At 36.4% G+C, this 25035-nt stretch overlaps 1 protein-coding gene across 2 annotated transcripts in view; it reads right to left on the bottom strand.

The window, feature by feature from the left end:
- Positions 1 to 25035, bottom strand: part of ACACA (acetyl-CoA carboxylase alpha) — a 246389-nt gene that overhangs the window by 213100 nt on the left and 8254 nt on the right. The window contains exon 1 of one of the 2 annotated variants that reach the window (XM_044673680.1): positions 3964 to 4016. The exons of the other annotated variant lie outside the window; for it this stretch is intronic. Within the exon in view, the coding sequence (XP_044529615.1) occupies positions 3964 to 4016 (53 nt within the window). Of the gene's footprint in view, positions 1 to 3963; positions 4017 to 25035 lie in introns of those variants that run through there. 2 annotated transcript variants of the gene reach the window in all.

Genomic DNA, 25035 nt, shown 5'->3' with positions numbered 1-25035 from the left:
TTTTATCTTATTCTCACAACACTATTTGGAAGATATGATAAGTATTTTTATTCTTATTTTCTAGAGGTCAGGAAACTGAGGTACAAAGAAGTTAGGTCATATAGCTAATAAGCATCTGAGGTGGAATTCAAATCCAGGTTTTCTCCTCTACCGAACATTCAGTGTTCTCTTCCTCTACAGAACATAACCAGAAGAATTTCAGTTTTCCGAGGCAGAGCAAAAAGGGCAAATACAAAATACAAAGCGGTTTTATCCATAAGGAAACAAAAACCACAAAACAAAAGCATTACAACATTTAAAAGTAGTTTCACATTTTTAATAAAAACCTAATAATATTTCTAAGGAAAAAGAAAGGCAAGAACTCTGGATTTTTAATTAGAAGATCTACATTAAAATCCCAGCCCTGTTACTCCATGCATGTGTACATGTGTACATGCCACATGTGTGTGTATATATAAAAATATATATACACACACACACACATAAAATTGAGAATAACACTTAACCTTCATGAGCCACTGTTTCATTTTGGGGGTTGAACCAAAGAAAGTTCCTTTCTGTCCTAAATCTTCTGAAATTATATAGCTATTCTTAAGAGTCAATGGGTATATGGGGGCAGGTGGGTGGCCCAGAGACAGGAGGTCTTGGTCTCAGACACTTTCTATAGCTGTATGACCCTGGGTAGGTCACTTAACTCTCATTGCCTAGCCCTTACCACTCTTCTACCTTGGAACCAACAGACATTATTGATTCCAAGACAGAAGGTAAGGGTTTTAAAAAAAAAAAAAAAAAAAAAGTATTTGCCTAGTGGTCTAATGGACACCTTGCACTTTCCCAGTGGTAACAGAAACAGCAGTACTATACTCCTCATCACTGGAGTTTTTTTTGTTTGTTTGTTTTTAATTTTCTTGGTATAAGTAGGACTGTTGTGCAAAAGACACACATACATATACAATTATATCTTAAGACACACATAATAGTTATTTTAGAGAATAGCCACAGCCATGCCACCATTTTCTCAGATGGGGCTTTGGATATCCAAAGCACTAGAAAAATTCACCAGGGACATAACAAAGAAGAGATGGAGGGATAGAGAAACAAAGGGAGAAGAGGAAGAGAGGAAAGAATGAAGGGAGAGAAGATAAAAAAAGAAGGAAGAGGGGGCAGCTGGGTAGCTCAGTGGATTGAGAGCCCGGCCTAAAGACAGGAAGTCCTAGGTTCAAATCTGGCCTCAGACATTTTCCTAGCTGTGTGACCCTGTGCAAGTCACTTGACCCCCATTGCCTACCCTTACCACTCTTCTGCCTTGGAGATTGACTCCAAGATGGAAGGTAAGGGTTTAAAAAAAAAAAAAAGGAAGGTAGGAGGGAAGGAGGCAAAGAAGGATAGAGTTAGAAAGGAGGAAGGGAGAGATGTATCCTCCATTCCAGAAACCAGTAACAAAATATTGTTAATTCTACTTCCACAAAACTTTTAATTTTTTTAAATCTTTATCTTCCATCTTAGAATCAACATTGTGTATTGGTTCCAAGGCTTAAGTGACTTGCCCAGGGTCACACAACTAGGAAGTATCTAAGGCCAGATTTGAAACCAGGAACTTCAGTCTCTAGGTCTGGCTCTCAAACCACTGAGATAGCTGCCCTCTTCACAATGCTTCTTTAATCCATCCCTTTTTCTATGTCAACTGAGACCAAACCAAGTCAAGCTCTTATTCATGCCTAGACTACTGGAAGAGCCTAACTGGTCATCTCTAAAATTGTCCCTTACAGTGTTTCTAGTTCCTAAGCTTTAGTTCTATTTATGTCACTCCCATGCTCAAAAACCTTCAGAATTTCTCATTATTTCTCAATATTATATTCAAGACCCTTACCCCAGTTCATCCTCCACTAAGTTGTCAAAGTAATCTTTAAGATGTAAGTCTGAACTTGATTGCTTCCCACCTGACCCCCACCATTCAATAAACTCTACTGGATTTTTATCACTATCACCTTTTAAGATCAGATATCAAACCCTATTTGGCATTAGAAGCCCTTCATAACCTATCCCTGACCCCTTTTCCATTAGTCGTTTTCTACCTTACTCACTCTGACATCCTCTATAAACCAGAGCCATGGTCCTCCTCTCTGACACTCCATCTCTTTCTACCCTGGACATTTTTACTGCCTGTTCCCATACCTGGAATTCTGCCAGTCAATTAATAAGCATTTATTAACCACCTATTATGTGCAAGGCACAATGCTAAACACTGGAGATACAAAGAAAAGTAAAAGAAAGCTCATTCTCAGGAAGTTCATAGTCTAATGGGAAAGACACCTTGCAAACAATTTCTACTTCCTGACTTCCTGGCTTTCTTCAAATGCAGGTCAAAACTCCAATTTCTACAAGAATACTTTGTATATGAGTTATTGACATATAACCCTACTTAATGCTAGTGCTTTTCTTCTTAGTTATCTTCATTTATCCTGAACACAGCTTGTTTGTGCATAGTGGTTTGCATGTTGCTCCATGAAGGCCTTTACTTTTATCCCTGACACACAGCACAGTGCCTATATATAGCATGGACTTCATAAATGTTCACAAACATGAGCATCCACAATCTAATCCCAATTTGTCTTTCTGGTCTTATCTCCCTCTCTATTCAATATAACACAAGGTCTTGCAGTAAAAACAGTATTTAACATTTACATGGCACTTTATGGCTTTACACACATGATCTCATTTGAAGCTGACAACTCTGAGAAAGGTATGAAAAGACAAGATTATCATCATTTTATAGATAAGTATACTGAAGCATAAGAAGGATAAGTGACTTACTTCCTCACAACCATAAAACAGTAATAATAATAATAATAATACTATTTTGAGCCTTAATGACTAATAAAAGTCAAGAGGCAGGATTCAAAGCCAGGTAGGTCTCTCCCAATATGAAGTCTTTCCACTATACCACATAGCCTCTCAGAAGAATGAGAATGGAGCAGCTAGGTGCCTAGAGAGGTCTGGAATTGGGAGGTCCTGGGTTCAAATCTGGTCTCAGATACTTCCTAGCAATGTGACCCTACCTAACTTGCCTAGCCCTGGTCGTTCTATCTTACAATTGTTACTAAGACAGAAAGTGAGGGTTTTTTTAAAAAAAGAAGAGAAGGGAGGTAGTCTGAAAGTAAGTTTTAGAAGTGGGGGCAATGACCCATATTTATTGGCAAAGAGTACAAAATTTGAGAATGTTAGTGATCAACTGGACTATGTCAAATTCTAGGTCCTTCTGTAGGGAAGAATCTGCATGGGATTCAACTAATTGACAGCAGCCTGAGTTCCAATAGCACGAATAAAGAAATCTCTAATGCAGAGGAATTTAGACACAGATAACTCCATCATATGTCTCACTACCATCTGTCATAGTCATCTCTCCAGGGCTATAGGTACATTTCAGAAGGTTGAAGCAACTACACAAAGCTATACCACAAAAGTACAACAACCCATTTACAATTGTAAGCCCCTAGTATCCTTTCCTTATATAAGGACTGTCTACCAGATACATTCAAAAGAAGACTTCTGTCTTGCAAAAAAAAAAAAAAATCAACCAAACCCACCAAGTACAACTTTATGCCACAAAGCCAGCTCTGGAAACCATGGTTTACTTTCTATAACTGCCACAATGCTAAATACGATAATAGGTCCTTCTCTCAAATCCATAGATATTCTAAAGAAAACTAGTTTTTCTAGATAGTCAAGAGCAGAATTTTTGGACATTTGTCTATCTTTAGGCTTCATTTTCACTTAAGTAAGATTCATGCTCTTGGTTAAGTCACTGGGTTCAAGAACTAATTAAACCTATCCTCAGTTCAAGGATCAGTCATTATTAGCCCCCAAACCCCTGCTTGATTGTTTTTTTAACATACCATTCACCACACACACACACACACACACACACACACACACACACACACACAGCGACTGAGATCTTACCTTTGGAGCATGTGATATCTCATTTCTTTATTTTCCTCTGCAGAATCTTCCATATCAGTCTAGCAAAGGACTAGCAGTTTTTCTTCAGATTCCTGCCTTGTAAACACAAGCTGCAGCTCCTCCTCCCTCCTGTTATAGCTGCTTAAAACCCAGCAGGACAGAGATCATGCATGCCCTGCCTACCTCCTGGTTCTCTGCTGGCCAAACTGAAGCAACAATACCTGTAGACTGCTTCAAACAACAGCTTTTGTGGCTTAGTCTCTTGTTCTGGCATTTCCCCACCTCTTTCCCCTTAGCCCAATACCCCCAAAATATTTGACTTACACAAGAATGAATCGATTTCCCAAAGGGGCTGATAGGGGAGGAAAGAAAATATAAAAGATTATGTAACTAGAAAGAAGGGCTGACAGCTCTGTTCTTGCTGCAACAGACATATCTCAGCAGCGGTCACTCTCTCCTAATAGCCACCAGAGCAAACCTCCACAGACTCCCCTGGCTGCCAGGAGCACATGACAGGCGTAAATCCAGGAAGAGAAACAAGGAAGGCAAAGTTTAAAAGGGCAAGAACTAGTCAGAGAAAATAAGAGCATCCAGAAACCCATGGAAAGGCCAGCACTCACTGAGCAGGTAATACTAAAGGAAGAAAAGGAATCTCAAAGTCCATGGACAACAAAAACAGTAGGTCAGAGATAACAACTACCCATTTAAAGGCTATATAATTTCAAACAAGACCAAAAACTGCTAAACTAGTGAAGATTCCATACTGATATGGAGGGATAAATACCGCCAAGAGAATTTTTTAAACAACCACAGTCATAAGCTAAGACCCTGTGGGCCAAGGCACAACTGGAGCTAATTAAAATGAGATGTGAAGTTGCTACGATAGATGGTGCTATGGGAGCAATCCAGATGAGGAAAAGAAACCCTTGGGGCATATTTCAGAGGAATAGACCCAAAGAGGGAAGAGGAATCTTGTCTGGAAATGTAGCTGGAATAGGCACATGGATATTTAGATGGAAGAGGTCTGCATAAAGCTCTGACAGGTTCTTTTCAGGAGGCAAAGCAAAAGTTCATAGCAAAAATCCATAGTAAGTGGGAAAGGAAGAAACCTTATTCTAAAAAGAAATAATTTATCTGTCAAATGTCACAGAAATTTCAGAGAGGCCACCTTGTGTTGGAAAAAGAAACACAAAGGGCCCAAAGGTTCTGGCCAACCACCAACCCACCCATAGCCATGCCACTAATTTATTTGCTAGTAACTGTCACTAGCCAATTCATCAGATGCAACTTTGCCTTTCTGTCCCTTGCCCTAATACCATCTAGCTACTCAGAAAAACCACCTATCTAGAACACTTGAAAAATACAGTTTCTTGCTGATCAGAAACTAATACACTATGATATGATAGGATTGTCACAGATATGAGGAACAAATGTGACCAGGAATAAATCCTATCATTTTAAAGTCCTTAGGTGTTTAAAAAAAAAAAAAAAAAGCCTAATCTTGATCATCAGTCACAATCAAAGAAGGGAGGTTGGGGCAGCTGGGTAGCTCAGTGGATTGAGAGTCAGGCCTAGAGACAGGAGGTCCTAGGTTTAAATCCGGCCTCAGACACTTTCCAGCTTTGTGACCCTGGGCAAGTCACTTGACCCTCATTGCCCACCCTAACCACTCTTCCACCTAGGAGCCAATACACAGAAGTTAAGGGTTTAAAAAAAAAAAAAAAAAAAAAAAAAAAAGGAGGTCTTTGGTTTGTCATATTATCTGCAACAATCACTTTACAACATTCATTCAACAAATTTATTAAGCATGTATTATATACAAAGCATTGTGCTTGAACACTGAGGAAGATTAAAAAGGCAGCATGTCTTATTGGCTGATAAGTATGGTCTATTAGTCAAATTTCCTTCCTCCTTACATATATTTCTGAGAACCAGTTTGGCAAGCAAGAAAAGCCTACCTCCAACCCAACCAGTCCTCCCTCCCAACTTCATGTCTCTACCATATTCAAGCTGCCAAGAATTCTGCCAGGGCAATTGTTTAGGACAGTTTGTGATCACAGACCCAGCAACAGCACAAAGACACACAGAGAGACAGACAGAGAGACAGACAGACAGACACACACACACACACACACACACACACACACACACACACACACACACCCTGTGTTTCCCCAATGTAAACAGTCTCTACTGGAAAAAAAATTTCTGCCTTTGTTATGTTATAGTGACTTCAACAACCTAGAAGCCAATGAAGGACTGATTGAAGAATAAAAGCAGGTCTTTTTGCACATTAGAAAATCTACTCATGAACCATCCACTATCCTCCCACCCAGTATGGGGGCTGCCTCCCTTCCTTTCAAAAACATGCTCATTCTAAGGCAAATGAACAGCCCAGTCCACCAGACACCCAAAAACAAAGCTGAGGTCTCTCCTCATTTGCAAATGCTTCCTAGAATCTTATCTGTGTTAAGAAGATACAGGAAAGACAGCCCCACAGTCTCCAAGTTCACAGATACCCCATTTTCTGCGATGAACATATGGGGCATCCAAGGCAAACACATACCTGACACAAATTCCAGCTAGGAGCCCACACTGATCCCAGCATTGTAACATGCCAAGCACCAAGAATGACGTAGCAGTTTATTCCAAAGACAGTGATGCATTAGCTGGTTTGGTTGCAATGCAGTCTGAGATATACTGCAGCACGCACACGCACACACACACACACACACACAGAGATTTTTCTTGCACATTATTTACAAGCAGGAGGTTCAGAAATGTACTTCTCACAATAGCTCCCTTAAATTCACTGAATTTCAATGAGAAACTAAACACAAAAACAGAGAAAATGCCCTTTTAACAGCTTTTGACTATCTTTTCTATCAGTCATACTATAACATACAGAAAGAGAAAGATAAGTACAAAAATAAACTAAACCTAGAACTGTGGAACAAAACCCAGAGTCAGCATGCACTGGGTCTCAACTTCTCTACCTATAAAATAGAATATAAAGTATTAACAACCCTTCAAGGGACAAAGCACTTGGTCAAAGATTCAAAGCTAAATATAAGCACTGGAATGAAGGCTACTCCTTATCAGACACCCCATTATTATAAATAATTGTTCCATTGCTTAATTACTTCAGAAGGTGTAAGATTTACTATTAACCAGTATTGCTCTGTTAAAGTTTTATTTTTTAATTTCTTACCTTCCATCTTACAATGGCTCCAAGGCAGACAAGTGGTAACCACTAGGCAATGAGGGTTAAGTGACTTGCCCAGGGTTACATAGCTAGGAAGTATCTGGGGCCATATTTGAACCCAGGACCTCCCATCTCTAGGCCCAGCTTTCAATCCACTGAGCCACCCAGCTGCCCTTTGTTCTGTAACATATTAATCATACAACAAAAGATTTGAATTCTGTCAAACTAAGAATTTTGCCTTTTAAATTTATTGGGGGTAGGGAAGGGACAGAAGGATGATGAGAGACTAGACTTTTCTAAACCAGTTTAAATTGCATTTGGAGTCTAGACTAAGTAACCTTCAGATAAGAGACACTAGGAATGGACAAGAGAGAGTCCCAGAGTTCATGCGAATCAAATAAAGGTAAAAGGGTTATTACTTAATATGGGGGAAATGGTGAGTGGGATGGCATTAGGAGCCCCAATCAGATATTAACAGCTAATAGATAACCAAAGCCTAAAGATGAGGTAGTTTTAAAAGAATGTATTCCAGAAGGAATCCAACATAGAACATTAACCTTTTGACATCCAGTTCCTAACCTCTAGGCCTGTTTCCAGACCAAAATCCAGACAAGCAAGTTTTTTGCCAACTAGTCTCTCTCCCTTATTCTCTCACCATTTGGCCATCAGTTCTTTTCCAGTCCAGCAACTTGCTCTCTGAATATTTCTCATTCTCTCATTTTCCAGCTCTCTTTCAAATTCTTAATCTATCTTTATTCAATGCTCCTTTCCTGCTGTCGAAACATGCTCAGATTTTTCTCATTCTGAAAAAGACTCACTTAACTCTATTACCTTGCCCCACAAGCTATCATCCCACATCTCTTCTTCCCTTTCACAGTCAGATTCTTCTGGGAAATAAAAATTTACAGAAGTAGGTAGATGGCTCGGTGGTTTGAGAGCTAGGCCTGAAGACAAGAAGTCTTGGGTTTGCTGTGTGACCCTGGGCAAATCATTTAGCTCCATTTGACTCACCCTTACCACTCTTTTGCCTTAGAAACAATACTTAGAAGTGAGTCTAAGATGTGATGTAAGGTAAGGTAAGGTAAGGTAAGGTAAGGTAAGGTAAGGTAAGGTAAGGTAAGGTAAGGTGGGAAGAAAGGAGTAAGTAAAGAAGGGAGGAAAAAAAAGAAAAAAAATCTATATTCATGATCTCTACTCTACTCCCTCTAACCCACTTCTCAACCACTTTACAATATGGCTTTGAAACCCACAACTCAAATGAAATTGCTCTCCAAGGTCACCATCTAATTCATCAATACAAACTCTCAGCCTCTTTCTCCTTGAGCATTCTGCAACATTTGACATTGCTGATCACCTGTATATGGTTCTGTCCCAAGATCTTCATAATATTACTAATAATAACCAACATTTATATAATACTTAATATGTGTCAGGCACTCTAAGTATTTTACAATTGATCTCATTTGATCCTGACAACAAGAAGGCAAGTGCTATTATCCCCACTTTTATAGATGAGGAAACTGAGGCAAACAGAGGTTAAATGACTTGCCCACGGTCATATAGTTTATAAATGTCTGAGACCAGGTTTGAACTCAGGTCCTTCTGAGTCCAGACCCTGGACTCTATACACAGTGCATCTTGTTGTCATTTTCATGACTATTCTTCTGTAAAGTTTAAATTCTTTTGAGAATAATTTCAGGATAAGGATCTTGCCATCTCCCCAGAATCCAGATGACGAACTTGTTTTGGTAAAGACACCATGAAGATGTCTGAAAAGCCTTCACTGTACCATGAAGACCAAAAATTGAACTTTGGGGTGCAGTTGATTGAACTATGGGGAGTTGAAATTGAGTTGTATGTATTGTTTTAATTGTACACTGTTATGCCAGTGGGGGACAGCCCCCAAATTGGTTTTTTGCCAATGCGTCTAATTTTAACCATTTGTTCATCTATTTCTTTTATCCCCAAAATTCCTGAAAAATTTAGAAGTTGCTATTTTTACAGGTCCAGCGAAGAAAAAAGGACTAACCTTTTTTTTTGCCGGACCTCACGGGGAATTGTAAAAAGTAATTTGGGAAATGTATAAAACTACATTTCCCGTGATCCAACATGGTCCAACTGATTTCCGTTTCCGACGTCTTGACGCAGGGGAGCGCTTAAATCTCGTGGGTTAGGAGGGAGTGGTCTCTCTTTGGCGAGTAGGGCTTCCAGGAAATGGGAGACGGTATGGAGGCGGCAGTTTTGAATGCTTACAAGCGCGTGGTCTAATGATTTTATCTATCAGCATGGCTTTAATTAAAATACTAATTTATATATTTATACAAGCATCTATCATTTTTAATATTTACACTTCCTGGTTCTGCTTTTATGTGACAACTCTTCTCCTTTGCTCCTCTTAGAATACTAAGTTTCCTTCAAAGCTAAGTACAAATGTTTCAGCCTACAAAAAGTATTTCCTGATCATCTCTCCCTAGCTACAAGTACCTCTTCTGAAAAAATTATCAAATAGCATATATTTTGTACAAATAATGGACAAAAATATGATTGTTTACTGCAGAACGCATGGTGATCTGTATTTGCAGAGGGAGTTTCCTCTTCATCAGGTGTTTTTTACAGAAATAAAATTATAAACTATATATGTATATGTTATTTCCCCAATGGGATACAAATTCTCTGAGGGCAGATTTGCTTAATTTTTGTCTTTATAACCTCAACCTAAAAACAGTGCCTGACACATAGTAGATACTTATTAGCAAATGCTTACAGATTTTCTTTCCTGAATCATATATAACCAGAACTCTATCCTCAGTCACTTTCTTCAGCCTTTAAGTATCTCTCACTGATCTCATCAGGTTCCATGGGTTCAACTATCATATCTTTAAAAACCTAACATAATTCTTCTGCCTTAGAACCAATACACAGCAAACCTAAAAATGAAAAATATTCAATAAGCAAAACTTGTTTATACATCATGTTGCCTTACCAGAAAAGATAAGGAAAAGAATTACAGAATCAAGTAAACTTGAAACTGGTCAAATGTATATTATAGCTTGCCACTAATAACTGATTCATTAACAAAACTGGATCAATACGCTGGACTACACATATCTAAAAAATAAGAGAGAACTTCTAAGAACCATGTGTGCTATATAATAGGACAGCATTAACTGGGAGTCAGGAAACCCAGGTTCCTAACTCAGCTGTACCACTAACTTGCTGTATGACACTAGGCAAGTCACATCATTTTTCATGCCTTAGATTTATCATCTGATAAACAAGGAAACTGAATTAGAAGATCTCTAAGATCTTAATTATCTTGGCCACACCTTATTTGGAACCCAAAATTTTGAGTAGCAAATTATTATCACCAAGAAAGAAATTCCAATAGAAGCACACACTAGCTCTTCTTGAATTAACTGGTCCAAATATTATAACTTCTAATTTCTGCACAGAAAGAGATGATTAGAAAGTGAAAAGAGGGGGGGAAAGTACTACCCTCAGCAAAAGAGCATCAAGTTCCAGATTTAATCCTTAAATTCCTCTTAAGATTCCTCTGTCTACTCACTTCCTGGGTACCAACAGCAACTGGAAACAGCAGGGAAAAATCAAGGAAGCCATAGAGGTACCCCAGCTGAAAACCCCCAACATTCATTTCCAAATAACCTTAAAAATGTCTCAAATCAAATTTTAAAGTGGCAGAGCCAACAAAAAATCAGGGTGAGATATTTTACCAACTCAGAAAAAAATAAAGAGGTAGGAAGAAAGGAGTCTGTAACACTAGGTTGGAGGTCTAATGGAGGTCTGCCTAAAGCCTATGCACTTGGTTTTTTAAAAAGGATCAAAGGGGGCAGCTGGGTAGCTCAGTGGATTGAGAGTCAGGCCTAGAGACAGGAAGTCCTAGGTTCAAATCTGGCCTCAGACACTTCCCAGCTGTGTGACCCTGGGCAAGTCACTTCACCCCCATTGCCTACCCTTACCACTCTTCTGCCTTGGAGCCAATACACAGTATTGACTGCAAGACGGAAGGTAAGAGTTTAAAAAAAAATTTTTTTAAATAAAGATTAAATTAGAAATCCTAAAGATCAAAGAAGAAATTAATAAAATTGAAAATAAAATATTGAACTAATAAATGTCTATGGGGTTGGTTCTATGACAAAAACAAAATGGAATATTGGTTGATTTGATTAAGAAGTGAATGAAATGACCACCTCTAATGATGAGGAAATTAAAGCAATTATTAGGAGCTATTTCACCCAATTATATGACAATATAATCCCTCCCCTAAGAAAAAATACCCAGGGCCAGATGGAGTCACAAGAGAATTCTACCAGTCAAATCCTGCCTCTGACACTACTGTGCAACACTTTGACAATTATTTAATCTCTCTCAATCTGGTATGAGGAAAATACTACTTGCTTTACAAGGTGATCATGAGGATGGGATGACAATAAATCTGATAATCTAGGTGAAGTGACTGAATTGCCTAAATTAACAAAAGAGGAAAGAGAATACTTAATCCCATGTCAAAAAAAAAAAAAAAAAGAAATTTAACAAGCCATCAATGAACTCCCCAAGAAAAAATTCCCAGGGCCAGATGGATTCACAAGTGAATTCTATTATACGTTTAAGGAACAATTAATCTCAATACTACACAAACTATTTGGCAAAATAGGCAAAGGAAGAGTCCTACCAAATTCTTTTTATGACACAAATATGGTACTGATACTTAAGCCAAAAGACCAAAAACAGAGAAAGAAAATTACAGACCAATTTCCTTAATAAACATTAATGCAAAAATCTTAAATAGTAGCAAAGGAGCTACAGCAATATATCACAAGGATTATTCACTATGACCAGGTAGTTTATACCAGGAATACAAGACAGGTTTAATATTAAGAAAATCATAAGCATAATTAACCATATTAATAATCAAACTAGTAGAAATCACATGATTATCTCGGTAGATGAAGAAAAAGTCTTTTTGACAAAGTACAATACCCATTCCTATTAAAAACACTAGAAAGGGGGACAGCTGGGTAGCTCAGTGGATTGAGAGCCAGGCATAGAGACGGGAAGGTCCTAGGTTCAAATCTGACCTCAGACACTTCATAGATGTGTGACCCTGAGCAAGTCATTTAACTTCGATTGCTTAGCCCTTACTGCTCTTGGTTCCAAGACAGAAGGTAAGGGTTTAAAAAAATTTTTTTAATAAAATAAATAAAAATAAAAAATAAGCAAATTAGGTGAATGTAGAATAGTTTACCTGACAGACCTATGGAGAAGGGAAGAATTTATGACCAAATAAGAGATAGAGAGTATTACAAGATATAAAATGAATAATTTTGATTATATTAAATTAAAAAGGTTTTATACAAACAAAACCAATGGGCAACCAAGATTAGATAGGAAGCAACAAATTGGGAAAAAAATTTTATAACAAATTTCTCTGATAAAGATGAAATTTCTCAAATATATAAAGAACTAAGTCAAACTTATAAGAAACCAAATCATTCCCCAATTGATAAATAAATGGTCAAAGGATATGAATAGGCAGTTTTGAAATGAAAAAAAAAATCAAAGTTATCAATAGTCATATGAAAAAATGTTCTAAATCCTTCTTAATTAGAGAAATGCAAATTGAAACAACTACTACCTCACACCTATCAGACTGGCCAATATGACAGTAAAGGAAACTTGGAGGGGATATGACGAAATTGGGACATTAATGCATTGCTGGTGGAGTCGTGAAATGATTCAACCGTTCTGGAGGGCAATTTGGAATTATGCCCAAAGAATTATAAAAGAATACATACCTTTTGATCCAATAATACCACTAGTAGGTTTATATCCCAAACAGATTTTTTAAAAATTGGAAAGAACCTGTTTGCAAAAACAATACTTTAGAGCAAGTCTCAAATACGCATGAAGTATAAAACTGAATCAAATTTAGAAAAACATGAGCCATTCCCCAGTTGACAAATGATCAAATGATATGAACAAGCAGTCTTCACAAGAAAAAAAAAATCAAGGTTATCTATAGAGATATGAAAAAATGCTCTAAATCGCTATTGAATAGAGAAAATGCAAATTAAAACAACCCTCTGAGGTACCATCTCACACTTATCTAGAATGACAAAAGCTATAGAGGATGAGGGAAGAACAGGTACACTACTGTGTAGTACAACTGTTGATGAAATTGTGAATTAGTCCAACTATTCCGCAAAATAGCCTAAAGGGCAAAAAAACTGTGCATATCCTTTAATTCAGCAATATCACAACTAGGTCTGTATCACAAAGAGATCAAAAGAAAAGGAGCTATATGTACAAACATATTTATGAGCAGCTCTTTTTGAGGTGGCAAAAACTTGGAAATCAAGAAGATGTTTATCAGTTGGGAATGGCTGAACAAGTTGTGGCATATGATTTTGATAGAGTACTACTGTCCTAAAAGAGATTTTAGTGGGGTGATTTCAGGAAAACATGGTGAAACATATATGAATGATACAAAGTAAAGACTGTACGCAGTAACAGCAATGTTGTAACAATAACCAATTGTGAAATACTTGGCTACTCTGATCAATACAGCTCCAAAAGATCCATGATTAAAAAAAAAATGCTATCCACCTCCAGAGAAAGAACTGATGAACTCTGAGTACAAAGTATAATTTTCTTATTTTCTTTATCACGATTTTTCTTAAATATGGCTAATATTAAAATGTGTTTTACATGATTTCATATGTATAACTGATAATTTCTTTGCCTTCTCCACAGAAGGAGTGGGAGGGAGGGAGAGAATTTAGAACTCAAAATTGTAAAAGAAAAGTGTTAAAAAATATCAAATTAAAAACAAACAAACAAAAAAAAAGAAATGAAGTTTGAAAAAACTTCAGAAAAGCATTCAAATGAACATTTAATTAATATAGCCAAATGGTTCAGAAGCAAATTTCCCAGTTCCCTGATACCTGTTCGAGCAAAATCCAGAAATTCACAATCAAGAAAGTCAAAGAAAAGCTACAGAGGTGACCTCTTCCATACCAAAACTATAAAGTCAGATTATAACCCATGGCCAATAAGAAAGGGAACCACCAAACAAGACTTTCATCTTCCACCATGACCAGAGAAGGGAAAAAGAAATATATAAAACATGAAACTCTCTTTGGATGCTAAAAAGCAGAAGAAAAGCCCCAGGTTGGTTATAAGTTCATAGGAAAGGTAGGGGTGTTTGGGGGTGGGAATGAAAGCTCAACAGAACAGCAATAACTAGTAATGGCCTTTATTACCAATATGAATGAGTAGCCATACCACCTCAGGGCTCTGGGGTTCCTAGAACCCTGTCCTAAGATGCCATAGGAGGGATCTAAAGATTCAAGGTTCTGACCTTCAGGTATCTAGTGGGCCTAATTCTAGGAGGCAAAGAAAGCAGATGGCACCATCACCATAACCACAAAAACAAACACACACACACACACACACACACACGTACGCACGCACGTGCCTCTGATATAGAGCCTGGCCTGAAGGAAAACCCCAGAGTTCAAGAACAACTGGAGAAATCAACAAACTAAAAAAGACCAAGGCAACAAGTAACAAAAATTATTGAAAATCTAAAAATCCCCTAAAAAAGTTAACTCCTTAATAACTACAAGCAGATATTGAAAGGAAAAATAATGGATTTGCAACAAGAACTACATTTATATCCAGGAGAAATTAATCAAGAGTTTTAAAGCTCCTGAGGGAAAATATTGGAAGGAAAATAGCTTAAAAGAGAAAATGACAGATTTTATTTAAGACTCCTGGAAAACAGAACAGACCCAACAGAAATCAATGACTCCATGAGATACCAAGCAATAATAAACACCCTATAAGAATCCTGTAGAGACTATAATCCTAACACCTAAACCAGGGAAGGATAAAAGAGGAGAATTATAGAATATCATTAATATCAATTGAAAATTTTTAAACAAAATTCTGTCAAACAGGTTACAGTAATTTATCCAGAAAATCATTCATCATAGCCAAGTAGGATATACCAGGAACGCAAGAATGGTTCAACATTAGGAAAACAATCAACATAATAAATCATAGCAAACTGCATGAATGCCTCAGTAGATTCAGACAACACCTAAAAAGTATAGACATGAAGGACCTTGCTTTCACAGAAAGTAGTCTACATAAAAACAAAAGCAAGCATCATACACAATAGGGACAGGCTAAAACCTTTTCCAATAAATATAAGAGTAAAGCAAAGATGTTGTTCTTCCATCAAATTTGAAATAGTAAAGAAAGGCATACTGGGTCATTTAAAAAAAAAAGGAATAAAGCTATTTCTATTTGCAAATATGATGGCATATTTGGAAACACAGAGAATTTGCAAAGATACTAACCAGGAAAATGAAAAGTTTAAGCAAAATTTATTTATGAAATAAATTCTCAAAAACCAACTACATTCCTAATGTAATAACAAAATTCAAGAGGTAACAATATAAAGGGAAAATCTTATTCCAAATAACTGGAAAATGCATAAAGAATTTAAGGATCAATCCACTAAAACACACACAACACTTGTACAGATTCAATTACATAGTGTTCCTTAAAAAACTTAAACAGCTAGAATATTCATGCCAATTTACTAAAAATGACAATACAACCAAAGCTAATTTATATTTTTAATGCTATGCCAGTCAAATTATCAGAGATATTTTATGGAACTTAATAAAGTAATAAAATTAATTAGGAAAAACAAATCTAGACTATCAAGAAAAAATAATGGAAAGAGGTAGGGATAGAAATAACAGCACTTTCACATCTTAAACTATAGTATAAAGCAGAAGTCATCAAAACCATCTTGCATTAAGTTTTTTTTTTTAAATAACTAACAAACATTCTAGAAAAAGAAATCTCAGAAGCAATGGAATTGAATAAAGTGAGACAATAAATTCCTTAGGGAAGAACTACCCATCTGATAAAATTTGCTGGAAAAAACTAGAATATAGTCTGGAAGAAGTTATGCTTAAAACTAATCTTATGCCATATTCCACAATGCCTTCTAATGGATATAATAACTTTAATATTAAAGACACTTTTAAAAAATGAAAGAGAAAGAGATTATGAACCTCTCATAACCAGAGGCAGAAGAAATATACTTAGCCAAATGTGGGAAAGAGATAATTACCAATGTATAAATGGAGATTTTTAACCTTTGGACTTCATTCCCCACAAGTCCCTTAGTATTTCCCAAAATTCCCTTTTATCTCTCCTGTGCCTCCGTGTTTGTGTGGTTATGTTATTGTTTTACAAGTTCTGTAGCTCTTCCCTTTTTCTCTTTTGCTCTTCTCACAAGCATGGCTAAAGTTAGTTTAGCACCTTTTCACTCTAGTTTTATTTATGTTAATTTATTATTATAAAACTTTATAAAATTTAATATTTAATTCTTGTATATTAATTTTAATCTCTTTTTAACACAAAATTTAAACACAAAAGATAAAATAGATAACTTTGGTTACATGAAACTGAAAATAATCTGAGTTAGACACTGTGAAGGGTTAAATTTTGGGGGTAGGAGTTTGAACAAAATCAGAAGAGCAGTTTCTTAAACACAAAACACTTAAGTTTATTATTAGAAAAGTACAGATAGGAAATAGAAAGGAGAAAGGTGAGAGTAATCTTATAATAGCTTATAACTATACCTAAGATCCCAATCCTAACTAAAATTTTCTAAAAAACTCTAAATCTATCTGCCTTTGAGGGTAGTTTTTTCTGCCAGGGCTAGGCCCAGGCCTAGACAGCTCTACACTGAATATCTAATAATTTACTATCTATCTACCTATCTACCCAAGCTAATCAAGAATCAGTAAGGCTGTTAAGTGTTAAGGCCTTAAATCCATTTCTCTGTCTCCAACTGTCTGTTAGAAAAACTGTCAGTCCCAGAGAGAGTGAGCCACATACTGACACACTCCTCTCCCCAGGGGACCCAGAGACAAAAAGCCCTTTTCCAACTGCTAATAAATTACTAACCAACTCCCAGCCACACCCTTCTGTCACCAACTGACAACCTGCACAGCAGGGGGGCTCTTACTCAGAAATCTTTTTGCTCCCTTGCCTCTTAAGGAAAAAAAGGGAGAAATTAAGAAAAATTCTCTAAACAACATTAATGAATCTAGAACAAGTAATGGTTTAATGGAGGAAAAAAAAATCTTTGTAACAAATTTCTTTGATAAGGGTTTGGTATCCAAGGCATATAAACAATTAAGATATGCATTAAAACAATATCCAATTCCCAATAGATAAAGAGACTAAAAAATATGAACAAACAGTTCTCAAAAAAACAGTGAAGAATTCATAAACACTTGAAAAAATCACTAATAATAAAAGAAATGTAAATGAAATAACCCTGAGGTTTCACCTCACACCCTGAAAACTGGCTAAAATGGCTTAAAATGGCAATAGTCAATGAAGAAGCAGATATCAGAAAATGGGAACCTCCAATTGGTATAACCATTTTGGAAATCAATTTGGAATTAGCAAATAAAGTGATTAAAATTGACCATATCCTTTAACTCAGAGATTTATCAACAGGCATGATTCACTGCTTTATTACACTTTGCTTAAGCATTTCACACATTGTATTTTTTTTACAAATTGAAGGTTTGTGGCAACCCTGAATAGAACAAATCAAATGGAACAATTCAAACAGCATGTGCCCCCTGTAAAAGGGAATTCTTGGTTCTCTTAGAGTTCACACTTGTGAAAAGGGAATCCTTTGTTCTCTTTGCCTAGTTGGAGTTAACATTTTGGTTGGCAATAACTTTGAATCGACACAAGCTTGAAGTAGGTAGGAGAAGTTTGAAAACCACTTAGTGAATTCATACCTTACTTGATCATAGGTGAGAAGAAGAGTTCACTCACTCCAGAAAGGTATGAATCAAAAGGTGACAATTCACACAATTTGGAGACTGTGAATGGCCCCCATGAAAAGGGGCAGGGACAGGAAACCACCACAAAAGCAGGCAGTCTAGTGAAGGAGTAGAGAGTGGACTCCAAGAAGAGTCACTTCAAGGAGTAGAGAGTGAACTCCAAGAAGAGAGTCACTCCAAGAAGGAAGTCAGCTTCAAGAAGAAAGTCAGCTTTAAGAAGGTTGGCTCAAAGAAGAAAGCACACCTCATGAGTCACCTTCAGCTCCAGTCATTATCTTGGGTGAGTGGATAGCTGGTTTTCCCTTCCTGTCTTCTGGAGATAGCTTAATTCTGACCAAAGGTTAACAAGTCCTAGCTGAGCCAAACACTGGAACAATATTTAGTTAGTTAGGTTAATGTCTTTTCTACCCTTTTGTATTTCTCTACTTTATAAATAAAATTTTCATATATTTAGCCAATCCATTAATTTTAACACTTACATCCTTTTGTATCTGTGTCACTTTTTGGTAATTCTCAAAATATTGGAAACTATTATTATTTTTGTCATAGTGATCAGCGATTTTTGATATTATTATTATAATTATATTGGTGTACTGTTAACCACACCTGTATAAAATAGAATACTTCACCAATAAATATTGTATGTGTTCTGGCTGCTCCATCAGCCAGTCATTCCCCAGTCTCTTTCCCTCTCCTCAGGCCTCCCCGTTCCCTGAAACATAATTTTGAAATTAGGTCAATTAATAATCCTGAAATGGCTTCTAAGTGTTCAAATGAAAGGAAATCAATGTGGCAAATTTCATTATTGTCTTATTTTCAAAAATTACCATAGCAACCCCAGCCTTCAACAACAAATACTCGAATACTTCCTAACCATGTAACCCTTTGGGCCAAGTCACTTAAAACCCTGTTTACCTAGAGAAGCTGCTCTTCTGTAGTAGAATTGATACTAAGACAGATGGTATGGGTTATTTTAAAAAGCGAAGGCAAAAAATAGAGGCTTGCATAGAAGAATGATTTGCCCTGTAAAGTTTAGGGGTGAGTGAGTAGGAAATGGACTTTTAATAGAACAGAAGACTATCAAGAATTTCTGATAAAAAAAGGCCAGAGCTGATCTTTTCCACAGAAAAATCAAAAGAATCTTTTGGAAGATAATCTAGTGCAGAATGAAAAGTAACAAAAGATCTGAGTTCAAATCTAGCTTCTGTATGACCCTAAGCAAGTCATCTCACCTCAGGTGTATCTCAGTTTCCTAATCATATCCTTCTTTCAGAATGGTTGTGAGAATCAAAGGAGGTAATATATGTAAAGCACTTTGCAAAGTATCTGATACACAGTATATGTTTATAAATGCTTGCTTCCTTCCTTCCTAGGAACTTTGAAAAGCAAACACAAGAATTCAGAGAAACCTAGAAAGATCCAATTTATTCAAGCAATTCAAAAAAGCTGAAAAAGGATCTAGTATTAAATTCTAACAGAGGGAAAAGAAACAAGTATATTCCCAGAACCTTATTTAATCTTTTTAAAGTGTTGAGGGAGTATTAAATTTTAAGAAAAAAAGGTATTGCTGGTAGATTGGTTCTGTTCTGAGAGTATTGAGAAGGGAAAGTAAAGAGAAGGCAGAATATACTAGTATAGAAAATAGGAAGAAGGGCAGTGGTACCTGCTATTTGTCATAACTGGGATACATGAGAATAGACAAGCATGGAGGAGAGAGTGCAGGGAAGGGGAATTAGCTAAACCTCATTCTCTCTGAAAGAGCCAAAGGATGGTTGCACACATACAGAAATACAAAAGTTTGTTGTAGAAATCCCACTCAAGCAAAGCTCTATCATGGATTGTAATCTTATATCACCAGGTATCTGCTATTTCCATTTGGACATCCTACAGTTATCTTCTATATGTCTTATCTAAAACAAAACTCATTATTCACTCCCCAAACTATCCAATTTTTCCTATTTCAGTCTAGGGCAACAATATTTCTCCAGTAAACTAGATGAGTATCCCTTTAAATTGGCCTCAATTCTTTCTGTTCCTTCACTCCCACTCCCAGTCAACCAGTTGACCAAATTTTGGGACCGCCAACTTCATTTTTATTGAAAGCATTTTCTCTAGTCATATGACCACTACCCTAGTTCAGACCCTCATCGCCTCTTAACTAGACTACAGGTAATAACAGCCTACTAACTGATCTCCCTGCATCCAGTCTTTCTATCTTATTTCACAATGTTCTCTATATTCTCCATTTCAGTCAAACTGACCTACTTGCTATTCCCTAAACTAAGTATAAAAATTTAGGTGAGTTTGAAGAAATTCATTACTAAATTGACCACAAAATGATACTTTTTTGGTCACATCAACTCTCAGAAATGATTTTACCAAGCTATAGAGGGATTATGATCTGTTTTAGTGAAAGGAGTATATTCACATAAAATCACAAGTTCTTAAAGTACTGAAGTATTTTAATGACACTTATAAAATTTATTTTAAAACCAATGATAAAGTTATTGTAATATAATTCCTACAACAAATATGAAAAATCCAACTACAAATTTTCTTACCATCTCCTCTCCTCCATTCCCAAACTATTCCTAACAGAATATAACAATGTCTTCACTCTCATTAAACATTTTCTAACTTCCAAACTTTGTCTAATGCTTGATATTTGTCAAAGAAAAATTGATGGAGCAGCAGTACAAGGATATCCTTAATAGTCAGGGTTCTAAAATTTCTCCTTGATTAATCATCCTGAAAAACATATTTGCAAGTCTTCTAAAGTAATACAAGAAATGAGACTGTAAATGGGAAAAAATTTTTTCTCCATGTTATTCCTATACTCTAATTTCACCCCCAAAAAGTCAAGGAATAGATGTGAACACTCTGAAATTCTAAAAGGACCTCACCTCTCTGCATTGTGACCTTAAGAGCCTTTGTGCAAATTAGGCACAATTCTAGAGAAAATTCTAGTCTTCAAATTTATGGCCCTTTGCCTATTTTTTTTGAAATTGCAAGAAAACATCTTTATGTTTAAGGTACTAAATTTTATTTTTTTCCCCCAATTATATGTAAAAACCATTTCCAACATTTTCCAAAGAATATTGTACCTCAAATTCTCTCCCTCCCTCCATTCCATCCCCCAACCCTCTTGAGATGGTAAGCAATTTCATATAGACTTTACATGTACAATCATATGAAACATTTTTCCATATTAATCTTTTTGTGGAAGGAAACTCAAATAGAAAAAAAAATTAAGTGAAAAAAGTTTGCTTTGGTCTAAATTCAGACTCAGTTCTTTTTTTCTGGAAGTAGATGGCATTTTTTATCATTTGTCCTTTGGGATATTTTTGGATCATTTGCTGAGGATAGCTGTCATTCACAGTTGTTCACTGTAAAGTATTCCTGTCAATGTATACAATGTTCTCCTTGTTCTGCTTATTTCACTCTGCATCCGTCTAGTTAAGTCTTTTTAGGTTTTTCTGAGTTCCTCCTACTTGTCATTTCTTAGAGCACAATAGTATTCCATTACAATCATTTAGTATATCTTATTAAACCATTCCAATTGATGATTATCCCCTTACTTTCCAAATCTTTGCCCTCCTAAAAAAAGCTGCTTAAAATATTTTTGTACATATTGTTCCTTCCCCCTCCCTTTTTTTAATATCTTTAATGTTAACAGAGTACTTTGTCAGAATATTATGTGAGAAAGAATACATTATTTATCTTTGGTATCTAAGCATTTCATATTCATGGAAAGTATGAACATAATTTACAATTGCACAAGACTTTTATTCTTTCTCTATCTTGGTTCTTCCAAAGATTTTAAAGCACTTTTATAGAAAGGAGATCTTTTAACAAACTTTCCAGTTCTCTCTGACACAGAACAGGTGCTTGATAAAATGATCACTGAATAGGGGAAAAAAATATTCCCTCAGAAGTAGATGACAGATATTCTCATTTAAAATGACTCATTTCTCAATTCCAGAGACCAAAAGCAGGATGGGGTTGCATTTAAATACAAAGTAATAGCAGTGTAAATTCAACCACTATCTCCCTTCCAAAAGAGAACTGTTGGCTGCATTTCAACAGATCCTTATTCTTAAAATATGTACCTACAAAAAGTAGCAGTTCGTGCACAGAAAGCTTGCTAACATTTGCTCAATATAAAATACTTGGAAACTTTTAGCATTTGTTCTAAGAAAAAAGTTGCCTTTTCAACACAATTATGAGGTATTTCTACCACCAGGAGATACAAATCATACACAATACAGAAGTTAAAAAAACAGCACCCCCTCCCCACAAGACCAAATGAAAATACTCCATACAAAAGAAATTTTTCCAATCTAACAGCAAGCAGATTTAGTACACTAGGTAAGTAATAATATGCCTTGAAGTTAGGTTCCTCATTTAAATTCTTCCTCAAATCCTAGGCACAAATCATTATAATTCTAACTGTATTTGGCTAGACAATAGACAATCAAAGGGTGATCTGAAATTGTACTGCCTTTGAAGTGTGTGGAACAACCTCGCATAATCTCAATCTAGTGTGCTAGACCAATATATATGGATTTCTTTTTGTTTGCTTGTTTGAGATACTTACCTTCTATTTTAATATGCATTCTAAGACAGAAGAGCAGCAAGGGTTAGGTAATTAGGGTTAAGTGACTGAGGCTATATTTTAACACAGATCCTCCTGATTCTAGGTCTGGCACTCTATCCACTGTGCTACCTACTTGCCCCCAATAGATATGGTATTAAAGAAACGGGGTTCAAATCTTAGCCCTGCCACTTTTACTCTCTAGGCCTCATTTCCCTCACCTGTCTGTGAGGAAAGTTCTATACTTTTCCCCTTTCTGGGTAACACAGCTCACTGGAGTCTGCATGTTTGCAAACTCATCACCTAGCAGGGTCATGGGTCTGTGGCCTACATACTTGATCAAGAGATGACTTAATTTGACCTGGAAGGGAGGGGGAGGTTAAAAGGATTTGAGAAGTATGCTCTCTCTGTCTCAGGCATCCTGCTAAGGAACTGAAGTGCTGGGATGCTACAACAGAAGCCCCGTGGCAAGCTAGAGGCGTTTCTCTCTATCTCTCTGCCTTTACCTATGCAAGTAATTCTAATAAACTTTATAAAAATTCTAAGGACACAAGTCTTCTAAATTTAACTCTTACATGTCTTACAAGGGAAGTTGAACTTTTAAAGTTCCTTCCACTTCTAAAATCCTATAATCCTCGAAATCCTCCATAACACCACACTAACAGAAAATATCTATAAATCCATGATATTTTGATATGCCAGCAAGTAAAGTTATCAAAGTAAATAAACCAAGTGAATGCATACTCATAAATTTGAATTCAGTCTTCACTTACACTGAGTGGCCTCTAAGGTTCACTGATGAGTTACTGGTGAAGCTCACATGTGTCAGTTACCAACTGGTAACTTCAACTTGCAAAAACAGAAAACTATAGGGGGCACAGAAGCCAGGCCTGAGTTGGGAGGACCTGAGTTCAAATCTGACCTCAGACACTTCTTGTCTATGTGTGTATGTACCTGGGCAAGTAACTTAATCCCCATTTACCTAACCCTTCCCCTTCTGTCTTAGGACTGATATTAAAACAGAAGATAAGAGTTTTTAAAAAAAAGGTCTAGTGCTCTATAACCTCACCAGGCCATGGCAGGCCTTCTTGTTGCTAAGTTTTTGTCCCACAGAGGTTAAAAAATCAATGAGAGAGGAAGCCAATTAGAAAAAGGTTTCCAAATTTCAATAAACAAAAGAAGACTTTGATTATGTCATCCAAAGGTGATCCTTACCTTGAGAAACTGTGTTCTATTCCTCCCAATTGTACCCATCTCCAAAAATGCTATTTCTTGGGCCACCTAAAACCCAGGACTAACATTAACATGGCAGAATAAAATCCCATATCCAATTTCTCTCACCATATATAGGGACTATCACCTCTCTTGGTCCAAAAAAGTCAGGTGCTAAGAGGCCATGTAGAGAAGAAAGAGAAGTGGCTTAAAGGCAGAAGATCTAGATCTAACTCCTGGTTTTCTTCCCTTCTTTAAGCCTCAGTTTCACCATCTGTAAAATCAGGATATTATGACTTTACTACTTACTTGATGTATTGTCATTAAAGTGCTTTGTAAACTGTAAAGTACTAAACAAACATGAATTATTGCTATTATTAGTCCAGGAAATGTTCCTAGGTAGATGACTTACTGAGTACACTGAGCCCTAAACACTACAGCGCCTCATCAGTGAGATCACTTAAAAAACCACTAGTCTAAGAATCCACATAGGAAAGATCAAGGAATGAATATTGCCCAGATTATGGCATGAAGTTAGACTAGATGAGTAACTCAACCAATAATATGTCTGTCTTCCAACAGATAGACAGTAAGTTGGACCCAGAATTAAACAGAAAGGAGTATAGCCTGGGGAAATGGCACAGAGTGCTCAAAAGTCCCAAGCTATCCAACCAGCAAGTGCTGCCTCCCACCAAGAGGTTCCTGATAACCTTCAGTGTATGCAAAACAAGACACCATCTCCCACAAAACAAAACAGCAGGAAAGCTAGAGGACAGGCAATGGAAGAGACATACAGGTGTAAATAAATGGAAGCATAAACTGCAGTGATGATTCATACTCAAGAAACAGCATCATGGACAGATAAGAAAATAAAGTAAGTAAGCAATAAAAGTGAGGGATGGCAAATGGACAGCCCAATGGTTGCACTGCCATTCATAAAACATTAAGACCTGGAAGAAGTCCTTACATAATTTGGTAAAAGTTCTCTGGAGAATTTATGGAAAGACATGGGCAAGAATCACCTAGGAAGAACTGTAAATGTTCAATAATGAAGGATTTATCCACAATAATGAAATTACAGATTTATTAAAAACATCACAATATTATTGGCTCTAAGACTACCTATAGTAATATCCTCAAAAATATAG

The sequence above is a fragment of the Gracilinanus agilis genome, chromosome 4, assembly GCF_016433145.1.
Source record: "Gracilinanus agilis isolate LMUSP501 chromosome 4, AgileGrace, whole genome shotgun sequence".
Taxonomy (NCBI): Eukaryota; Metazoa; Chordata; class Mammalia; order Didelphimorphia; family Didelphidae; genus Gracilinanus; species Gracilinanus agilis.
Note: the sequence above shows the minus strand (reverse complement) of the source record. Positions and strands in the feature narration are given on the sequence as shown.